The sequence below is a fragment of the Rana temporaria genome, chromosome 3, assembly GCF_905171775.1.
Source record: "Rana temporaria chromosome 3, aRanTem1.1, whole genome shotgun sequence".
Lineage (NCBI taxonomy): Eukaryota > Metazoa > Chordata > Amphibia > Anura > Ranidae > Rana > Rana temporaria.
In genome coordinates this window covers 377,961,851-377,981,633 of record NC_053491.1, presented here as the reverse complement: position 1 = coordinate 377,981,633, position 19,783 = coordinate 377,961,851, and the positions used below count along the sequence as shown (strand labels likewise).

General features: G+C 41.1%; 1 protein-coding gene across 4 annotated transcripts in view; it reads right to left on the bottom strand.

Annotated features, from left to right (window-relative positions):
• LOC120932842 (rho crystallin) overlaps positions 1-19,368 on the bottom strand; it is a 56,062-nt gene extending 36,694 nt beyond the window's left edge. The window contains exons 1-9 of one of the 4 annotated variants that reach the window (XM_040345621.1): positions 19,241-19,360; positions 15,422-15,589; positions 13,240-13,356; positions 9,953-10,030; positions 9,527-9,649; positions 8,043-8,152; positions 6,995-7,187; positions 6,236-6,318; positions 4,644-4,904 (exon numbers count right to left, since the gene is read on the bottom strand). In XM_040345621.1, the coding sequence (XP_040201555.1) occupies positions 4,862-4,904; positions 6,236-6,318; positions 6,995-7,187; positions 8,043-8,152; positions 9,527-9,649; positions 9,953-10,030; positions 13,240-13,356; positions 15,422-15,589; positions 19,241-19,327 (1,002 nt within the window). In that variant the 5' untranslated portion in view covers positions 19,328-19,360 and the 3' untranslated portion in view covers positions 4,644-4,861. Of the gene's footprint in view, positions 1-4,643; positions 4,905-6,235; positions 6,319-6,994; positions 7,188-8,042; positions 8,153-9,526; positions 9,650-9,952; positions 10,031-13,239; positions 13,357-15,421; positions 15,590-19,240 lie in introns of those variants that run through there. The other 3 variants (XM_040345622.1, XM_040345623.1, XM_040345624.1) reach the window with 3 other exon arrangements.
• Between the last annotated feature and the right edge of the window lie 415 nt (positions 19,369-19,783).

Below are 19,783 nucleotides of genomic sequence, written 5' to 3'. Positions count from 1 at the left end.
ATGAAGCTTGAGCGGTATCTTGAGTGCCAAGCTAGGGACCCAGCAGAGAGTCGGGGCTGACGCTTGAGGAAGATACCATTGTGAAGATTGGAGGATCTCAAGGGATTCAGTGGCAGTGAATTATGTAGTCTAGTGAGAGATCCCCCAGATCCCGCCCCCTCATGTGAATGGGTATCAGGGTATATTGTGCCACTACACATTGATCAAAAAAAGTAAAAAGAACAGTAGACAGTTTGGGAAAATTCCTATATTAAAAAAAAAAGAAATAAAAATGTCCCGCATTGTCCATTCATCTTCAATCACAGCGATGACAACCCGCAAAATAATAAAATAAAATGGAAAAAACCCACTCCCTTCTGACGTCATGTGACGGCACGTAATGTCAGAGGGGGCAGGGTCATCCGTTCACATTACCCGGTGGCCCCGCCCTCAGCTATATAACAGCTGTCAAGGCAAAAATGCTGCAGTCCAAGGGACGCCTCCCATCGAGGCAGTGTTTTTCTGTTTTAAGCGGGGCCGGGATCTGGGGGCCCACTTGTTAAAGGGGGCTTCCAGATTCCAATAAGCCCCCCCTCTGCAGACCCCCACAACCAGTGATTATCAGTGCAGCCCCATCAGCGATGCCAATATGTGCCAATCAGTACCCAGTGATGCCAATTAGTGACAATAAATGCACATCAGTGATGCCTTTAGTGCCCATCAGTAATGTCATGTTAGTGCCTTGTCATCAGTGCTGCCTATCAGTACTGTCTATCAGTGCCACCCATCAGTGCACATTAGTGCTGCCTATCAGTGCTCATCATTACCACCTATCAGTGTCTATAAAGGCTGCCCATCAGTGCCAGTTATCAGTGCCCATCAGTGATGCCCATAAGTGCCCATCAGTGCTGCATATTAGTGCCTCCTAATTAGTGCCCATCAGTGCAGCATATTATTGTCTTCTCATCAGTGCCACCTCATCAGTGCTGTTTTATCAGTGCACATCAGTGAAGGAGCCAACATACTTATTTAAAAAGATATAACAGAAACAAAGAAAAACGTTTTTTTTTAAGTTTTTATATATTTTTTTCATTTGCCGTGAATAAATACCATCAAATAAAGCTCTGTCTCAAAAAAATGCAAAAAATTTTGTTTGGGTACAGTGTTGCATTACTGCGCAATTGTCATTCAAAGTGCGACAGTATTGAAAGCTGAAAGTTGGCTTGGGCAGGAAGGAAGTGAAAGTGCCTGGTATTGAAGTGGTTAAGGTATTGGTCTGAGTTAAGGTTGCCTCATCCCTAAAACCCGAACACATATTAATTACACAGGTTCTGTCACTGATTAACCAGTTCCCGACCCCCGCATGTACATATACGTCCACAATATGGCACGTACAGGCACATGGGCGTACACGTACGTCCTCGCCTATTAGCGGGTGGGGGGTCCGATCGGGACCCCCCCCCGCTACATGCGGAGGTCGGGTCCGCTCGGGGAGCGATCCGGGACCACGGCGCGGCTATTTGTTTATAGCCGCTCCGTCGCGATCGCTCCCCGGAGCTGAAGAACGGGGAGAGCCGTGTGTAAACACGGCTTCCCCGTCCTTCACTATGGCGTTGCATCGATCGCGTCATTCCCTTTATAGGGAAGACACGATCGATGACGTCATTCCTACAGCCACACCCCCAAACAGTTGTAAACACATACTAGGTGCACCCTAACTCCTACAGCACCACCTGTGGTTAACTCCCAAACTGCAACTGTCATTTTCACAATAAAGAATGCAATTTAAATGCATTTTTTGCTGTGAAAATGGTCCCAAAAATGTGTCAAAATTGTCCGAAGTGTCCGCCATAATGTCGCAGTCACGAAAAAAATTGCTGATTGCCGCCATTAGTAGTAAAAAAAAAAAAATTAATAAAAATGCAATAAAACTATCCCCTATTTTGTAAACACTATAAATTTTGCGCAAACCAATCGATAAACGCTTATTGCGATTTTTTTTACTAAAAATAGGTAGAAGAATACGTATCGGCCTAAACTGAGGAAAAAAAATGTTTTTATATATATTTTTGGGGGATATTTATTACAGCAAAAAGTAAAAAATATTGCATTTTTTTCAAAATTGTCGCTCTATTTTTGTTTATAGCGCAAAAACTAAAAACCGCAGATGTGATCAAATACCACCAAAAGAAAGCTCTATTTGTGGGGAAAAAAGGACGCCAATTTTGTTTGGGAGCCACGTCGCACGACCGCGCAATTGTCTGTTAAAGCGACGCAGTCCCGAACTGTAAAAACACCTTGGGTCTTTAGGCTGCATATTGGTCCGGGGCTTAAGTGGTTAAGTTGGTAATTAAACTCACTTAGTGCCTGCATCTGCAATAAATTAGCCTCAGAACCTGTGTAATTAATATGTGTTTGGGATTAAAGGGATGAGGTGGCAACCAGTGGCGTCGCTAGGGGGTGGCTATTGGGGCTAAACCCCCGAATCTGGGGTCCATAGCCCCGAGTCTCTCACCAGGTGTAGAGGTGCCTTCAGCAGCAGAAATGAGCATAGTGCAAATAACCAACATCTCGGCCCGTTTTGTTCTGCCACTGCGCACTGGTTGCTAGAACCACCTGGGATCTAGCAACCAGTCATGTCACGTCACCTGAGTGACACAGAATGAGCCCGAGGCGCTATCATTCAGAGCGCAGCTCCCCCCGAGTGGTTTAGCTCAGCCCACCTCCTCTATCTTCGGGCGCAACAGGTGGCATGCTCAAATGAGGGAGCTGGGCACTGCAGAGAGACCCATACAAAGAGGAGGGCTTCATGCTGGGACTTTTAGTCCTTAGCTTTTGGGGGATGTGTGGCCCTCCTAAAAGTGAAGGACTACAGGTCCCAGTATGAACCCTTCAGAGCTCAGGATGTGTCACACTGTTGTCCTGAGGGGGGATCTGTACTGATAGAGCAGTGGTTCTCAACCTGGGGGTCGGGACCCCCTCGGGGGTCAAATGATGATTTGCCAGGGGTCACCAAATCCTGGGCTGTTTCTGAAGCCCGCAGGGAGAGAAAGCAAAAAAAATAGAGAGCAAGAAAGACAGTTAGAGGGAAAGATGGGGGAAAAAAAAACAAGGAATTAGGATAGAGAGAGATAAAAGGGAAAGAAAGGAGAACAAAGAGAAAGAGTGGTACATCCTAAAATGTACCATAAGGGGTTTTAATACTGTACAAGTGTAGGGCACTCAGGGAGTGCAAACATTTCCGTGGGTTAGGGGCGCAAATTACTTGTCTTGACTTGAGTGCTTTCAACCCACGCTATGAAAATAATTTTACTGTTAGGGGTCCCCACAACTTGGGAAATTTTATCAAGGGGTCACGGCACTAGAAGGTTGAGAACCACTGTGATAGAGGGAGGTGGTCTGTACCATGCTTGCAGCTTTTGCATCTCCAGTACCATGCCCGCAGCCTCTGCATCTCCAGTACTATGCCCACAGCCTCTGCATCTCCAGTACCATGCCCGCAGCCTCTGCATCTCCAGCAACATGCCCGCAGCCTCTGCATCTCCAGTACCATGCCCGCAGCCTCTGCATCTCCAGTACCATGCCCGCAGCCTCTGCATCTTCAGTACCATGCCCGCAGCCTCTGCATCTCCAGTAACATGCCTGAAGCCTCTGCATCTCCAGTAACATGCCTGCAGCCTCTGCATCTCCTGTACCTTGCTCGCAGCCTCTGCATCTCCTGTACCATGCCCGCAGCCTCTGCATCGCCTCCTGTACCATGTGTGTGTCTATTTTTATATATATATAAATATATATGTATATATATTTATATTATATACATGTGTATGCCCGGCCAAGCACATGACTTTCTTTACTTCGCTGTCATGGGCTCTAGCCCCAGATTTTTTGTAGACCTAGCAACGCCCCTGGTGGCAACCCTAGTCTGAGCAGTAATGACCTCTGAAGGTCCTTAATACCAAATTATTTAAAAGTGTGGAAACTGTCTTCTTAAAGTTGAAAGACTGTTCCACAGCAGAAACAGTGTCTGTACAAAGGTATAGTGGCAATTACCAAATTAAGAAGGATACCTTGTAAAGTACAACTGTAAAGTAACATTCAGGTAAAAGCTGACCATCTTCTGGCAACCTTTTTTACAGGCTATCTATTGCTGTAATTTATATATTTAAATATATTATATTTACTTGACTAAAAATATTTTTTTTTTACTATCTTTTAAAACATGTCTAAAAATCACCATGGATTTCCTTCAAAGGAGGCCTGGGTAGGAGAATGCGAAGAATGAATTTTCAAGATAAAGACATGATTGGCATATAACTTCAGCTCGCTATATTTCTGGATCTTCTAAATATTTATAAACATGTGAAGATGATTTGTGTTTTTTTTTTCATTTTTGCCTTAAAGAGCTTGTTCAAACAGGCAGCTAGGGGGCTTACCACCCGCTCCGCTATCCCACCCCAGCGCCCTCACCCCTCCGACCATTTGTACACATGCTGTGGTCATGATGCTTTGCACCATCGGCAAAAATTAACACAGCCTGCGGCATTCTGTGGTCGGCAAATGCAGCTCATTCAATGCAGTACCTGAAAAGGACATTATGTATATCATTATCTCCATTTCCATTAACATAATAGAAATCCCTGAAACTTCACAAACCACCACAACCATTTCTTGATGTTCAGCATTAAATTTATTGGTTGTTATGCATAAGGCAACATGGCATAAGACATAACGCTCCCATCCAATCATTAATGCTTTATAAATACTGGGCAAATGACTAAATGTTATTTTTTTCTGTATGTAACAGAGTGCAGCTCTACTAAAGCTTTACATATATAATACAGAAAGCATCTTCTTGGAGACTGCGTTGGCACTCAGTTGGTCTTCAGTACTCATCGTGGAAGGGGTATTCTGGGTGCTGTTTCACCCTAGAGGAGGAAATAAAACCATCAGAGTAAGTCCATTGTAATAAATATATATATATACTTTGTGTGTATATATATATATATATATATATATATATATATATACACACACGTACACACACAGTATATATTTTTTTCTTACTATACTCTTATCTTTCTGTGAAAATTCTACTTCCAAAGCTTCGAATTCAGTACTCTCTTCTGGCATTGCTGAGTAATAGCCCCACCCCCAGGACAAGTGACTTAGACTTATTTTAGAGAGTGTTGATTACTGATTCTATTGGGCCTTAGTTTGGTGTTTTTTGGACTATACAGTAATATCTTGGCACCCTGCATAATTGCTGTAAGAGGAACAGATTCCCCCTAAATTTCGGGGAGACCTTTTTTTTGTGTGTGTCAAACAAACCATTGTGGCCAGACAATGTACTTTAATGAGAGATTTTATAGGTACAGGCATCAGAAGCCTATAGATCTCAGGCCAATGCTCATCCTGCTGGAAAGTCACTCTGTGCCCATCCTCTGTCTCAGCATGCTGCCTGCAATGATATCACTCCCTTCACAATAATCATGCTGCTAAAATGTGGGGCATGAATTCTTTATATTTCCATCTATTTACTTGCTGGTGGTGGTTACACAGTGATAGTTTTATCAATCGGCTTGTGTGGAGATGTGCTGACACAATTGCAGAGCTGTCAGCACTGCACCATTCAAGAAGCCTGCAAGCAGTAGCACAGAGTTATTGGCTACAGCAGCTAAACAGCTTTAGGTGCTCCTATAGCAGGTAGTAACCTCACTGTACACAGCAGGCAGCAACTCTGTGGAACATAGACAGACTTTGATTGCAGTAAAGTTCTAAGCCGACTTGTGGCATTTCAAAAATCAGAGGCTGGGGTTGGGTGGCAACTTCGCTGGCAGGACAAGGGCTATGTAGAGATTGATCAGGGGTAAAGAGCCCTTGGTGCTAGGACATTGTTACAACAGATGTTCCCACATCCCTATTTTTGAGACTCAGGTAAGGGCACTGTCATCATTGGACAACTGACTGGAAAACAGGACTAGCTCAGAAAATTTGGGAGTATTGGTAATTATGCAGTTGACAAACTTGGGTAGGCCTCTTTTTTTGTCTAAAATGGTTGGGAAAGTAGAAAAGGCTTCTTTACAACAAATGAATATAAAATTCCAAATATATCAAGGATTGTACAGTTATAGGAACTCGAGCATCTACATTTATAAATCCCGTCCCTAAGCCTACCTTCATCTCTATTTGTTTCTCTAGGAAAAATAAGTACTGATGCTTCCTCCTTAAAAACACATATCTAGAACTCAACACTTACTCTCTAAAAGGTCCATAATGTAGGTTTCTGTCTAGGCTCTCAAGTGATTTCATATCTTCAGGTTTCAGTTCAAATTCAAAGACCTGTGAGGAAAATAATATTAAATTAAACCATAGAAACGTGAACTCCAAGCCTAAACCAAAGGAATGTGAACAGCCAACAGCCAACTTTTCCCATATGTTCCTACAGGTCACTATTGGAAGATGATCACATTTAGCTAGTTGCCATGGGGTAAATTGAATTGGCTGAACTACATCCACAGGATGCTAGCTATAAAAGACAATGCTAGAAATGCACTTTACTTATTTAAAGTCTAACCTGGACCAAAGGGTTTTCAAGAGGAACTTCTTGAAGAGCAATTCTGTTTATCTGGAGGAGGTGTCTGTAAAGCTATGAAATATACATGGACAATTTGCTCCAGGGCCTGACATGTGTTGACCCCTGATTGATTTTGCACAGTGTGCTTACTGAATCAGTCAGAAATTAGAAATATAGAAGCCTACAGTGATTTTCAGAATCCAACATATTGCAGAGTAGCACTCAGGGAGTCTACAGATGAGGTAAGTAAATTTTACAACAGAAAAATCTTTGTTTTAGAGTCAAATGCTGTAGGTAGGTGTACCGTAATTCACATCTTCATGTGTTTCCACACCAGACTATCAAAAACATTATTAGAGTTACAGTTTAAATATTTTCACAATAAATGTAATTTCACAACAGATGAAAATTCAAGAAGTTATAGTAAAAAGCTGTAGTTACCCCAAGGTTTTGCTTGATACGAGCAGGGGTGAAGCTTTTGGCCAAGACCACAATTCCCTTCTGGAGAATGAAGCGCATGGCGATCTCTGCAGAGGTGCGATTGTACTTAGCAGCAACTTTATTCAAAATTGGATCATCAAGTAGCACTGGCAAGCTAAGGTCCACCCTGGAGGGAGCATCAATATTGAATATACTGTATAATAAACATTTTAGAATTTTAAAAGTCAAACATTTACTGATTGTGGAGCTGAAAAGGTTAATGGAGCTCTGCGGTGTACCCCTATGCAGACTCTTGACGTAACCAGCATATTTAAATCCAATACATATTAGAACTTGTACTTATATGCTTTGGGAACTATTAAACCTTGCATTTATGACCCACATATATTTCTACCCTTTTGTTCCATACTTGTTTGCCTTATACCTTGTTAATCCCATGAATAAACTTTTATAGCATTAGGAACATTACTGTAGTTACCTTACCTCCCATTATCAATAACAATGAGCACTATTGCTCCCACTGGCACCAATGATGGGACATTTCCTCTTCCACTGACACCAACTAAGGGGCACTACTTTATTTCCACTGACACAAACAAGGGGACACTATTCCTCCAACTGACACCAATAATGGGGCACTATTCTTCACACTGACTTCCTAGCATTTTTTTTAATCCCCACTGAACCCTGACACATGGGCAATTTTTACTCCTACGCCAGGGAGATTTTTTACCCCACTAACACTGAAAATTGATGTGGAGTCATACAATGCAGACTTGCCTGGCAAGTCTAGCAATAGCTAAGCAAGCCATTTTTAAACTTGCAACACAATTGCTTGCTATCTGGTAAAGGGAAAATCCCCAGTTGGGACATAGACAGCATTAGAACCTGACTGAGGTTCTAAGCCTTCCACATTGTATCCAGAACCAAATCCTATTTTGGATAAACTTTAAATAACTATAAAATGTTAAGTGCAGAATGTGTTTTAGTATCACTCACATGTCTTGTGTCACTGAAATTCAGCTTTTACCACAATTTACATACTTACCAGTTCCTGTCTCTGTGTGAGCCCAAGACGCTGTAAGCCACCAAAACGATGTCCTTGGATTTGCAGTAGGAGTGAAGTTTGTTTTGATTTAAATATACATGACACTCCACCTGCAAATTATAAATAATAATTTATACATGGTTAAAACTGGTACTCAAAATATGCATTATTAAAACTGTACCCAAAACAGGCATTGGTACATCCACGGGTCTTGCAGCAGGGGTAAATCGATTGGCGGCCTTTGTATTGTTGACGTTTCAATGAAGCTTAGTGTATCTTACTCAAGACTTCTTCTTGACGTCTTGATAAAGATGGAGTTTCATTGAAACGTCAGCTCTGCTGTTTAGATTTTGCTCCTCTGCAAGGCCTGTGAGTGCTTCTTTACCCGTTTTGGATTTGTATGGATTTCACCTAGGTATTTACTTCACACAGACTGTGGTGGCTATCCTTGGGACCATTAATAAAACTATAGATTGTAAACCAGTTGTCTTCAATTTGTGGCACTGGAGCCAGATGTGTTTTTTTGCTTGCTTTCATACTGCAATTTTCATCCATTAATACCATAAATTTTGCATAATTACCCCCACTGACACCAATGAAGGGGTAGAATTCCTCCCAATTACACCAACGATTCCTCCCAATGACAACAACAATGGGGCCCAATGACACCAATGATGGGGCACAATTCTTTCCAATGACACCAGCGATGGGACATTATTTCTCTCACTGACACCAAAGACTCCCAATAGCCTTATTCTTCCCTCAGTAAGTCTGGAGAGTAAAGTGGCCCTTTGTTTTGAAAAGTTTGGAAACCTCTGCTATAGACCGTTCAGCTACAAATCCATTAATTTGCATTAAATTGTTTTTTGTAATATCAGGTACGTTTAGAAATCAAGGTACAAATAATACAAAAAACACACACAGTATAATTCTACAATCCTTGCACCTTTCCTCATGTTTTACCATCTTAGATAACCTGCAAGTACAGAACAATCCCTTTTGATCTGCCAGAAATGCACAGCATTTTTGTAGACTGAGTGGCACAGCCCTCTTGTCTTTTGATAAAATTACTCAACCACCCCCACTCTCTGATCTGCACAACATAGGGACTAATGACTCTGTAGTCCAAGGTGAGAACTAGGAGGGCTTTTTGAGACAACAGAAGGAAAAGTGCAAAGGACCCAGAACCACTCTAAATTACTGACAAGATCAACATATTTCTTTTATCAAACAGATATAACCAAATGCTTCCAATGGTATATTTAACAGAGCAAAAGGAAGCAAATAAGAGAAAGTCATTATTAAGGTTTACATACACTTAATCTTGTGTTTTGTAACTCCAAAACCATTGTCTTATTATTCTATAAAAGAAACCCCATGATATGTCAATCTATGCACCCAGGGGTGCCCCATGCCTTTTAGGACCCTGGCAACACCCCCGGTACTCCTGGTACTATATTTCCAAATCTGTTTCTGCACAGTACCTGGTTGCAAACTGGCTTGTACTTCAGTCCTGGTTTGTTCAGGATACGTTCCAGCTGCCTGCGGTTAAAGTTTGATACTCCGAGGGATCTCACTAAACCTGCATCTTTGCATGCCTCTAGAGCCTGAAATTAAGTATCACCAAATCAGAGTAAATAAAAGACAATCATTCAATATAAATTACTTAATCAACAAATAACTGTGGCTAATTAATAAAGGGTTACATCAATGACCAGGCCCCAAGGGACCATTATAGAAACCAACAGTTGAATTCTGAGCAGACTTATTGGACTAGATAACTCCCGTTTGATTGCCATTCTAGAAACTAGTCAGCAGTCAATAGGAAACGGAACCAGTGTTTTTGCCAATGTAGCAGAAGCAATACTCCTTGAATGATACAGGGTTTCACTTTAAGAAAATTCACTTACCTCCCATGTAGCACAAAGGTCCACATTATCATAGATGAAAGGCTTGTCCTTATCGGAGGGATCAGAAGCTCCACTAGGCTGCACAGGATAGAAAAACAACAAACCATTGCTGAATCCATACCCAAACAGAATATGCCAATATATAAGTATGATTAAACTGCAGTTCTTGTACTGAAAAGTTTATTACAGGGGAGGCTATTATATAATTTTGTTATGTTGTGTATTTCCCTAGAAAAATGTTTCCTTATTGTGTTACTGGAACAGGTAGGAGAAATCTTTTCCCAATTTGTTAGTAATTAAAGTGTTGGTAGAGCAGTGGACATCACTGTAAGGAATATTGTGCAGACATGTAGTGAGGGCAGCTCTTTTTAAAATGGTTGAATCCAACAGAGGTCATCATAGTAAAAAAGGTTCTTCTTCTTCTTCAGGGATAAAGGGTGCAAAATAAACATTTGTCAGCAGAAAATGTAAGATGAAATATATATACGATAAAAGATACATTATAAATTCCTACTTTAAGACATCCAATTCAACATTATAGCTTTTGTTGGATTGCATTACTTAAAAACTATCTGTGTTGCTCAACCTGGTTCAAACCTCATGACTTTGACTGTGAATTCCAATCTGAAAAGTCAAAATGTAGTGGTTGTTGGCCAACACAGACTGCATTTACTGTAAGTCACACTTATAAACCTTATCAACTGTATTTAATTTTGTAACAGAGAAAAAAAAAGTACAAATGGGAATATAAATTATTCTTGTAGATGAATGATAACATTTTTGTAAAACATAAAATCAATTTTTTGAAAAATGATGTCACTTAAAATATAAACTTTTATTTGTTGAGTAGTGAGGTTAAAAACATAACAGAACATTACAGAATACGTCTGTTAAATATATACGTCAGTTGGAGAATGTTGATGTTGCTTCAGTAAAATATATTTGGAATTGTAGATGCAATGTTGTCATTGCATCTTGTAACAAATGTTAATTTTTGTGATATCACCCCATCAACAGGTAGCATGCACAGCAGATATGCCTTGTCTCTGAAATATAGCGTATATTTTGAGAGCACTGATGTTACCAATTTAAAGTATCGTGCAATGCTTTTGAAGGGTAGGGATTACTGCAAAATGATTATATATTGGTAAATACTGACATCAAGGAGAAAGATTTGCTAAAACTGGGGCACTTAGAATATGGTGCAGCTGTGCATAGTCTAAGACTGCATACTCTTCCAAATTCAGCTTGCTTAATTAAGCTTTGACAATAAAACTTTCAAGCTAATTGGTTTCTATGCAGAGCTGCACCATGCAGTTTTAGTAAATAACCCCCATATCTCTAAAAAAGGACATCTGGGAAATCACTCCTGTAACCTGTTGAAGTGTATATTTAGCAATCGTTTTATTGCTGTTTTGGATACAGTAGGGAAGGGTTAGAACTTATGCAAGATTTTTTTCACTGTGTCTCATTGGGAAGATTTACCTTCACTTTCTGTCTTGAGGACACAACAAGAGGTGTGGAAATCTCCCCAAAGTGAGATGTGTCCCTCCTTGGTTTACTTTAACCCTTACCTGATGTTCTGGTGACAACTGTAAAAATTTGGATTTCCCAACAGTTTATTTACCGGACACAATAATCAACATGACAAAAGGGAGGGTGAATCTCCCCAAGCTTAACAGACAGAAAAAAAAAGACAGTATCCAACCCTTCCTTAATGTAAAACTGAAAAAAAAAAAAGAATAAAACATTGAGCTAAACATACCAATTAACACATCTGGAAAGCAATTCTAAAATGTTGATCAACTACACAATATTTGCAGAGTGTTGTTGCAATAAAAGTTTATCATTGGTGCTTTGGGATTGTGCCACTGCCAAGCTTCTATAGAAAATTCAACATGCAAATAAATGTGTTTTCTTCGCCACTGGGTAATGGTAAACTTTTAATTAAAATGTATCCTTTTTTTATTTAATGTTGCTCTTTAGTGACCTCCGTGCTCTCTACGGTACATCCCCTGCATTCCTATTATCTTTTGTTTCCCAAAGCTGCCTAATCCGTAGAAAGGATTTGCTCACTGACAAAAAATGAGTTGGGTTTTCTGCTTGCTCGTACATTTTTGTAGCCAAGTCTCAATGTTTTCTGCTGGTGACAAGCACTGGTGGAAAGCGTCCAAAGGGCTAAAAAGCCTAGCACTGCCAGAGAACTATTGTTGTTAGCAGGCTGACTAGTTATGCAGAAATAATCAGCTTTCTCTCAATTTGTGGAAGCTGTAGAAGATTGGAACATTATTGAATTTATACTCATCCCAATGAGCAACCATTTTTCTTGTGCATTTCAGCTGTTTTGGAGAGGAAAAATAAGTTGCAAGCTAAACTTAAGGGAAAAAGCTAAATACTTGAATGTTACAAGCTGCCTAAATCTGATTTTCACATTTATTGTTTACAAATTTCTTCTATCACTGATTTTCCCATTATTTTCCCCTCTCTTCCTGCTAAGTTAACTACACAGGAAGCAACTGGATATCTCCCCAATGGGGCTATATAGTACACAGGAAGCAAGTGAACAGCTCCCCAATGAGGGTACAGAGTACACAGGAAGCAAGTGGGTATCTCTCCGATGGGGGTACAGAGTATACAGGAAGCAAGTGGGTATCTCCCCAATGGGGGACAGAGTATACAGGAAGCAAGTGGATCTCTCTCTCCGATGGGGGTACAGAGTACACATGAAGCAAGTGGATATCTCTCTAATGGGGGTACAGAGTACACAGGAAGCAAGTGGATATCTCTCTAATGGGGGTACAGAGTACACAGGAAGCAAGTGGATATCTCTCTAATGGGGGTACAGAGTACACAGGAAGCAAGTGGATATCTCCCTGATGGGAGTACAGAGTACATAGGAAGCAAGTGAATATCTTCCCGATGGGGATACAAAGTACACAGGAAGCAAGTGGGTATTTCTCCAATGGGGGTACAGAGTACCCAGGAAGCAAGTGGATATCTCCCTGATGGTGGTACATTGTACACAGCAAGCAAGTGGATATTTCCCCAATGGGGGTTTCAATAAAAGAAAAAGAGGTTCTAGGCCCTTCCTTGCCCAAAAGTGTTGAAACATTTTGACTGGAGTTCCAGTTTAATATACTAATAATTTCATTGACATATTGATGGGGGGCTAGAGAGGAACCAGGGAAGCAAATGATAAGCAGAATAACATTCAGCGTTAAGCATTTGAAATTTTGTCTAAAAATTGTAATTTTTGTCTAAAAGCGCTATCTGTATATGTCACTCACCTTAAGGGAGACAGGCCAGTGCATAAGGAACAGATCCAGATAATCCATTCCAACATCCCTCAGAGATCTCTCCAGACCTTTGCGTACCATTTCAGGGGAAAAGTACGTACACCAGAGCTGGGGAAGAATAACAAAACAGATTGACTTTCACCTGTACTATTCATTTTCTTTTAAATGCAAAGAGATTAAAATTAACCTACCAGATTTAGCACACAATATTTTTAATGTTAAAGGCTGTGTCACCTAGAGCTTCCTGAAATCGAAAATTGCAACTCAATATAGCACAACTAGTTGTCTCAGTATTGTATTGATTGTTTTTTGTGTTATGATTAAAGCCCTGTAGGCTGAAAACCCATCAACTGACTGTATCTGCGTAGAGTACACTGTCGTTTCCTGAATTAAAGCAAGATTTTAGAGCAACAGCAGTCGTGCGCATAATTTTTATGGATCACTGTTTTTTTGCAGACAATTTACTGTAGACAGATTTATTTTGCATGATTGTGGTGTTATGTGGGGTTTATTAACTATGGGCAGATAGATTGTGCACTCTGCAAGCACAGGTTCTCCAGACCTTAGTAAATGAGGTGAAGCTTTACTTTGCAAAGAATACCCAATCACATGGGTATGTTTCTGTAGATAATTTATTGAGACATTAGGGCTAGAGAAGCTAAATATAGTTGGCATAAGAGCAGGGCTGGCCCAAGACATTGTGCTGCCTGGATCCAAGAATTAAATGCTGTCCCCCCCCCCCCAAAAAAAATCACGCCCACCGAAAGGCCCCCACATCTATTATTTTATATCATGATAAATAAAACTAAAATTAAATTTACCAGGAAGTCAGATTTTACACTAAACACATAGGTGTGAACCTAGGTTTAGGGGTAGTGTAGTATATAGACAGGCTAGTATAGTAAGTAGTCAGGCTAGTGTAGTATATAGACAGGCTAGTGTAGTATATAGACAGGCTAGTGTGGTATATAGACAGGCTAGTGTGGTATATAGACAGGCTAGTGTGGTATATAGACAGTCTAGAGTATATACAGACAGGCTAGTGTATACAGACTCACCTGGCACCGCCCCTGCTCAGGAGCTCGTGTGAGAAAATTCCTCCCGGCTCTATCATATGGGCAGAGCAAGGGAGGAGACTCGCTCTCACACTGATCTCCAGGCTCTGGCTCTCACTCAAGCATCGAGTCACTCTCACTGAGTCAGTAAACGACGTAAAAAAATGCGCCGGCGGAACGTACGTTTCTGAATCAGTGTAAATACCTAATTAGCATATTCCTCGCGTAACTATACGGAAGTGCCACCTATCGGCCAACGTGAATATGCAGCCTAAGATACGACGGTGTAAGACACTTACGCCAGTCAGATCTTAGGGAAATCTATGCGTAACTGATTCTCTGAATCAGGCGCATAGATACGACCTCCCGCACTCAGAGATACGCCGTCGTATATCGTTTCTGAATCCGGCCCATAGTGGGTTTTTTTCCCCATTAAATATCATATTAAATGCAGAAAATATTGCCTGAGAACATTAATTTTCGATCCATTTGCACAGTACGAATTTGCATGCAGTTTTGAGTGTCAAAATTGTAAAAATAAATAAATTCCTATGAACTGGGCAAACTATGAAAACAATGCACTTAGTGTATGTCTGGTATCTTTTGTCAATAATTGAGAATTTTTATTAACTGAATTGAGATCTCCCTCTAGTGGCTAAACTGTATATCTCTATACTGTATATTTCATGTAATAACAAAACAATGGAAGGGCAAGCTTGCAAAAATGTGAATAGCATAAAAAATTAAATAGCCTACACATTTCATCAGTGATCTACCAAAGAGCTTTTTTTCTCAGAAAATAGGTGCAGGAACTCAACCACGACCCCGTTCAGATTTCACAAACAGTAGAAGGGTCTTAAAGGGGCATTAAAGGATTTCATTACATACATAGTGTAGAGTTCAGGGGGGTTACACACAGAGTGCAGAGCTGTCAGTTGTAAACACCGAAACCAGACTTCTGTGTTTACAAGTGATTGTGGTGAGCAGGCACCAAAGGGTCTGAGCCAGAGGTGGGGGAACTGAGTTCCCCCTGAAAAAAAGCCCTGAGATTCTTCCATGTCAGGTTTTTGACATATGTCTTATGTCAGGCTATGTCTAAGATGAATTTAGCATCTCACTTTTCCCGTGTAGAAGATGTCTTCCCTCTTGACTGTGCCATCAGAGATCTTGGAACGAATGCCATTTCCAATATGCATCTCATTGCCGGTGATGAAGGCGCAGTCGATGTGTCTGTAACCAACGTCAATGGCAATTTTCACAGCTTCCTCCGCAAGACTTTTAGGCACCTGGAAGGGAATGAGAATTACATTTCAGATTAGGCAACACTTTTTTTTTTAAGGTTAACTTTAAAATAGGCAACACTTACAGCTGTAAAACAGGTATAAAACAGGTATTTGCACCCACTTCCGGGAATAGACATTGTGGGTGCGCTGGACAGGTAAGTGTTAATTTTTTAAAAGTCAGTAGCTGCAGTATTTGTAGCTGCTGGCTTTAAAAAAAAAATAATAATACAGGTGGGCCTCCGCTTTGAGTATTCATCTACCAGTAAGGGTATGTAGACCTTGAGTCCTCATCCATGCATCCTTTTCCCTAGTAATGGCAGGTTGCCTATAACAGTTAATAAGTAGGAAGTTACTGAAACAATGTATTTTTTATTTTAATGCCAGAGGTTTTAGAAGGTCAAGGCAGCATGACCTGCGGCACACCACATAAGTAAAATGTATAAGAAATATTACAGTAAAAGCAATTTGTGAGGCAGAGAGGCATTATGGAAAATAGTAAATAAGGGGAATTTGACAGGTGGCAAGGAATAGTTATAATGCCTCTGCATTGCCTAATTTAACCCTATAATTCTGTACTACTACATCTCAAGAGGTTACTGCCCTGTCCCATTAAACTGAATGGGTAAGTTTGACAAGCAGTACCCGGTACCCCTGTCAAACTCTGCACCCCAAGTTAACAAAGCCACGGCCACAAAGCATTGCAGGCACAGTATCTGTACAGCCCCATTCGGCTCTACTGGGACAATTTGTGTGGCGGTAAACATTTCCAGATAGCTGGCAATTGTGCTGCAATATCTTGCTAAACTATTGCTAGACTTGCCAGGCTTCACATAGTTTGTTGCACAATTGCAGCAAGTCTGCATTGCATGACTCCAGATCAACATTCTTTACAAACATTCTGCAAGTTATGGTTCAGTTATGTTATGCAATACTCATCCCACCACAAGGGGCACTGTGGCTGAATTTTCATGCTGTAGACTTGCAGAGCTCTTGCTGTAGAATCACCACTGCAACTTTGCTCTTGCTGGAGACTTGCTATGCAAATTTGTTACATATTGGAAAAGTGTCAACTCGAACTTGTGCATCAAGTGCTCTGCAAAGTGTACAACTTGCCAGTGAAAATGTGCAGCAAGTTAACAGACTTACAATTCAGCACTGTCACAAATTTGTGGCAAGTTATCCTTGCTATCTGGGTTGCACCTTAACTGTTTGTTTTAACCTCCCCATGGCAACCCATCTGAAAGAGCATTTAGGTTTTTTATTTTTTTTCAATCTCCTGGCTAAACGAAAAAAATGCCTTGAATAAAAACACCAAGGTGCCAGTCCAGCTCATTGCACTCAATGAAGAAAATTAATCTCCACAACTTAAGAACAAGAGTTTGTGCCACTCCATCTCTTGTGGCCAGTGAGCAGGAACCTTCGACACCGTACAGTCAGAGGTATAGAGCCTCTACAACAAGTATCCTTGTTTTGAACGGAAACCCCTCTATCATTAAGCCTATTTTTAAAGTAAACCTTTCTGGAGAAAAATATGGAGATACTGTTTTGCAGGCTTCCTCCCGGGGGTTATGTTGACCCTCAGAGTTCAGTATTTTCCATTTCACCAAACAGGACCAGAGTGAAGATTAAGGTGATGGCAGCCTCCGTGTTTCTCATGGCAAGTTTCTGTTAAGGTGTTTTGTTGTCTCCACTGTATCATTTGTGCTACCTTTTTTTTATTTTTCTTCAGTAATCCAGGTTTTTGGTTAGGTGAATCGCTTTTTTCTTTTTCCAACTGTGATAGGTGCAGTGAAAGAATCGCACCCTTATCTATCAATCATAGATCACAAGAAAGACTAGAAATCTAGAAATAAGAACTAAGCCATGTTCACCAACGCTCATTTTTACTGGTAGGTTAAACTCTACCCCGGCACAGTTTTCCCTCTTTATGTGCCACCTATCACAGTAGAGAAGACACAAGTGACTTATCTTCCATAACAGAGCATGCATGTTTATGCCACAATCATTCAGAGAGAGGAAAATGGCTGTTTAGTTTTTCATCTTCCCACTAGCATCTCATACATCTTAAATTTAGCACTACTTAAAGTATATATAAAGTTGAGACATCTTAGATCTATGGATCGAATGTACAGTAAATCCAATTCCAAAATTTTTATTTAAGACTATGGGTGAATTTCATTCCTCCCTAGGAAGATTTAACTTTTTCATGTGTCTTGGTGACAGCTGTCCAAACGTTTCCCAAATGGGACATCTGTTTTGGTGACAACTGTCTAAAAGGGGATTTCTCACTTCCTGTTGTGTCTCCAGGACTAAAATCAAGACAAAACTCCATAACAGGCCACAGACAGCAATAAAAAATTACACCTATCAGGGATTTTAAAGCTGACCTTCAGCCTTCCCATCAGTCTTGCACAGACTCCTCTCCTGTATTAAAATTGCTTAAGCTGTTTACAGTACACATTACAGTGTGCATCTAAACCTGCAGCAAGTCAGATACAGCCCACCTTATTTCATGAATCATCTAGCTCTTTACCAGGGCCGGTGCTACCACTAGGCAAACTAGGCAGCCGCCTAGGGCGCACTGCTGCCTAGTGCCACCCGGACACTGGTTTCCCACCGCGTCTGCATGCTCTGAAAGCTGCAGCATGTAACTAACTCAGTCCCAGGCAGCTGCTCCATGCTCCAGCACTAGAGAAAGCCAATGCTTCCTGTATGGAGCTGCCTCCTATCATATGGTGAGGGCAAAGGGGGTGGGGTCAGGGGTGGAGCCAATGGGGGTGGCAAAAGAAGGTTTAGCCTAGGGTGTCAAAAATCCTTGCACCAGCCCTGCTCTTTACTCCCCAGTCTGACTGTCCCTGGCACACCACTTTAATGCATTGGAATTCAGTTCTTTCTATCATGGAAGCTCAGCAACCCATGTGGGCATTGCCTAAAATTATCTATGTGCAAACACTGCCTTCTCCTCTAGACTGACATCCATCCATCAAGGCTTTTTTTATGATTTGCAAAACTTCTCCCAATAGCCGGGCCGCGAATGGCATCAGGGATGTGGGCTCTTGAGAGGAGTACTGAAGCAGGGCGCTGTGATGTTTTCAGGAAGCTATGTACTGCACCCTGCCAGTCCCTCCTATCGGCCATGATCTAGGATCACAGAGACCAAGTGGTGTCACTGGGTCCAAAATAAGGTATGTAAATAAAAAAAGGAAAGGTTTTCTTCCAACATGTCATTAGCATGTTGATGAGGGGAGAAAGGAAGAATTAGGGAAGGCAAAATATTAGCATATTAAACTACTCTCTATTCTATAAAAAAAATTGTGGCTTTGGGTATACTTAAAGTTGCTTTTATAGAACAAATCTCAACATTCTGTCACTTTCTTATTCATCTTCAGGTCAAGGATATTGGTAAAATTACAACATTCCTAATTCTCACAGCACTGAGACCTGTCACAATCTCTTACTCCTACACGGTGGACTTTACATTGTAGCGCCCGAAAACGTAATTTATTTTTCTACAGAGAACAGGGAGCCAGTCAGATAAGGGAAATTGCAGGTGCTCCTTGGCAGTCTGTGGCTAAGCCTTTCATAATGCAGTTGCAAACTGCATCACTGGCCTTTATTTAGAGAACAACAATAACAAGAATTAATAATACTTACATCAGGAGAAGCATAAGTGCCCAATCCTAGGATTGGCATCATGTTGCCATCATTAAGGGTGACACGGGTTTCCTTGGTGAGAGTCATTGTTGCTTCACTGGGGCAGTGTGAGGGTTCTAAGCCCTTTACCTGTTTATATAGCCATCGCTGTGTCCATTGTTTAAGTAACACGAGTGGGCGTGGCTACTAATGACAAGCTAAACCCCCTGTCTGAGAACGCTGGGCAAATTGAAAAAAAAAAAGCTTAACTAGGTTTATTGAAATCTGCAAACTCATCAGTGGATGTATAAAGAGAGAGAGAAGTCTAGACTGAACAGGGCGATTATGGCTGATAGACAACGATGTGCTGGTCTTTGGCACCAATTCTATAGTGATCGCAAAACGAGGGGGTAGCAGCTGCTCCCAGCGAATCTGAGGAACGCAGAGCTCTTCGCTGCAGTGGTTCGGAGAACCAAATCTGGTCTGACAGCTCTGTATGCCTGGATTTTTCTGCAAAGGCCACCAGGTTTACTAAAAAGGGGGATTCTGCCAAAACTGTCAGTT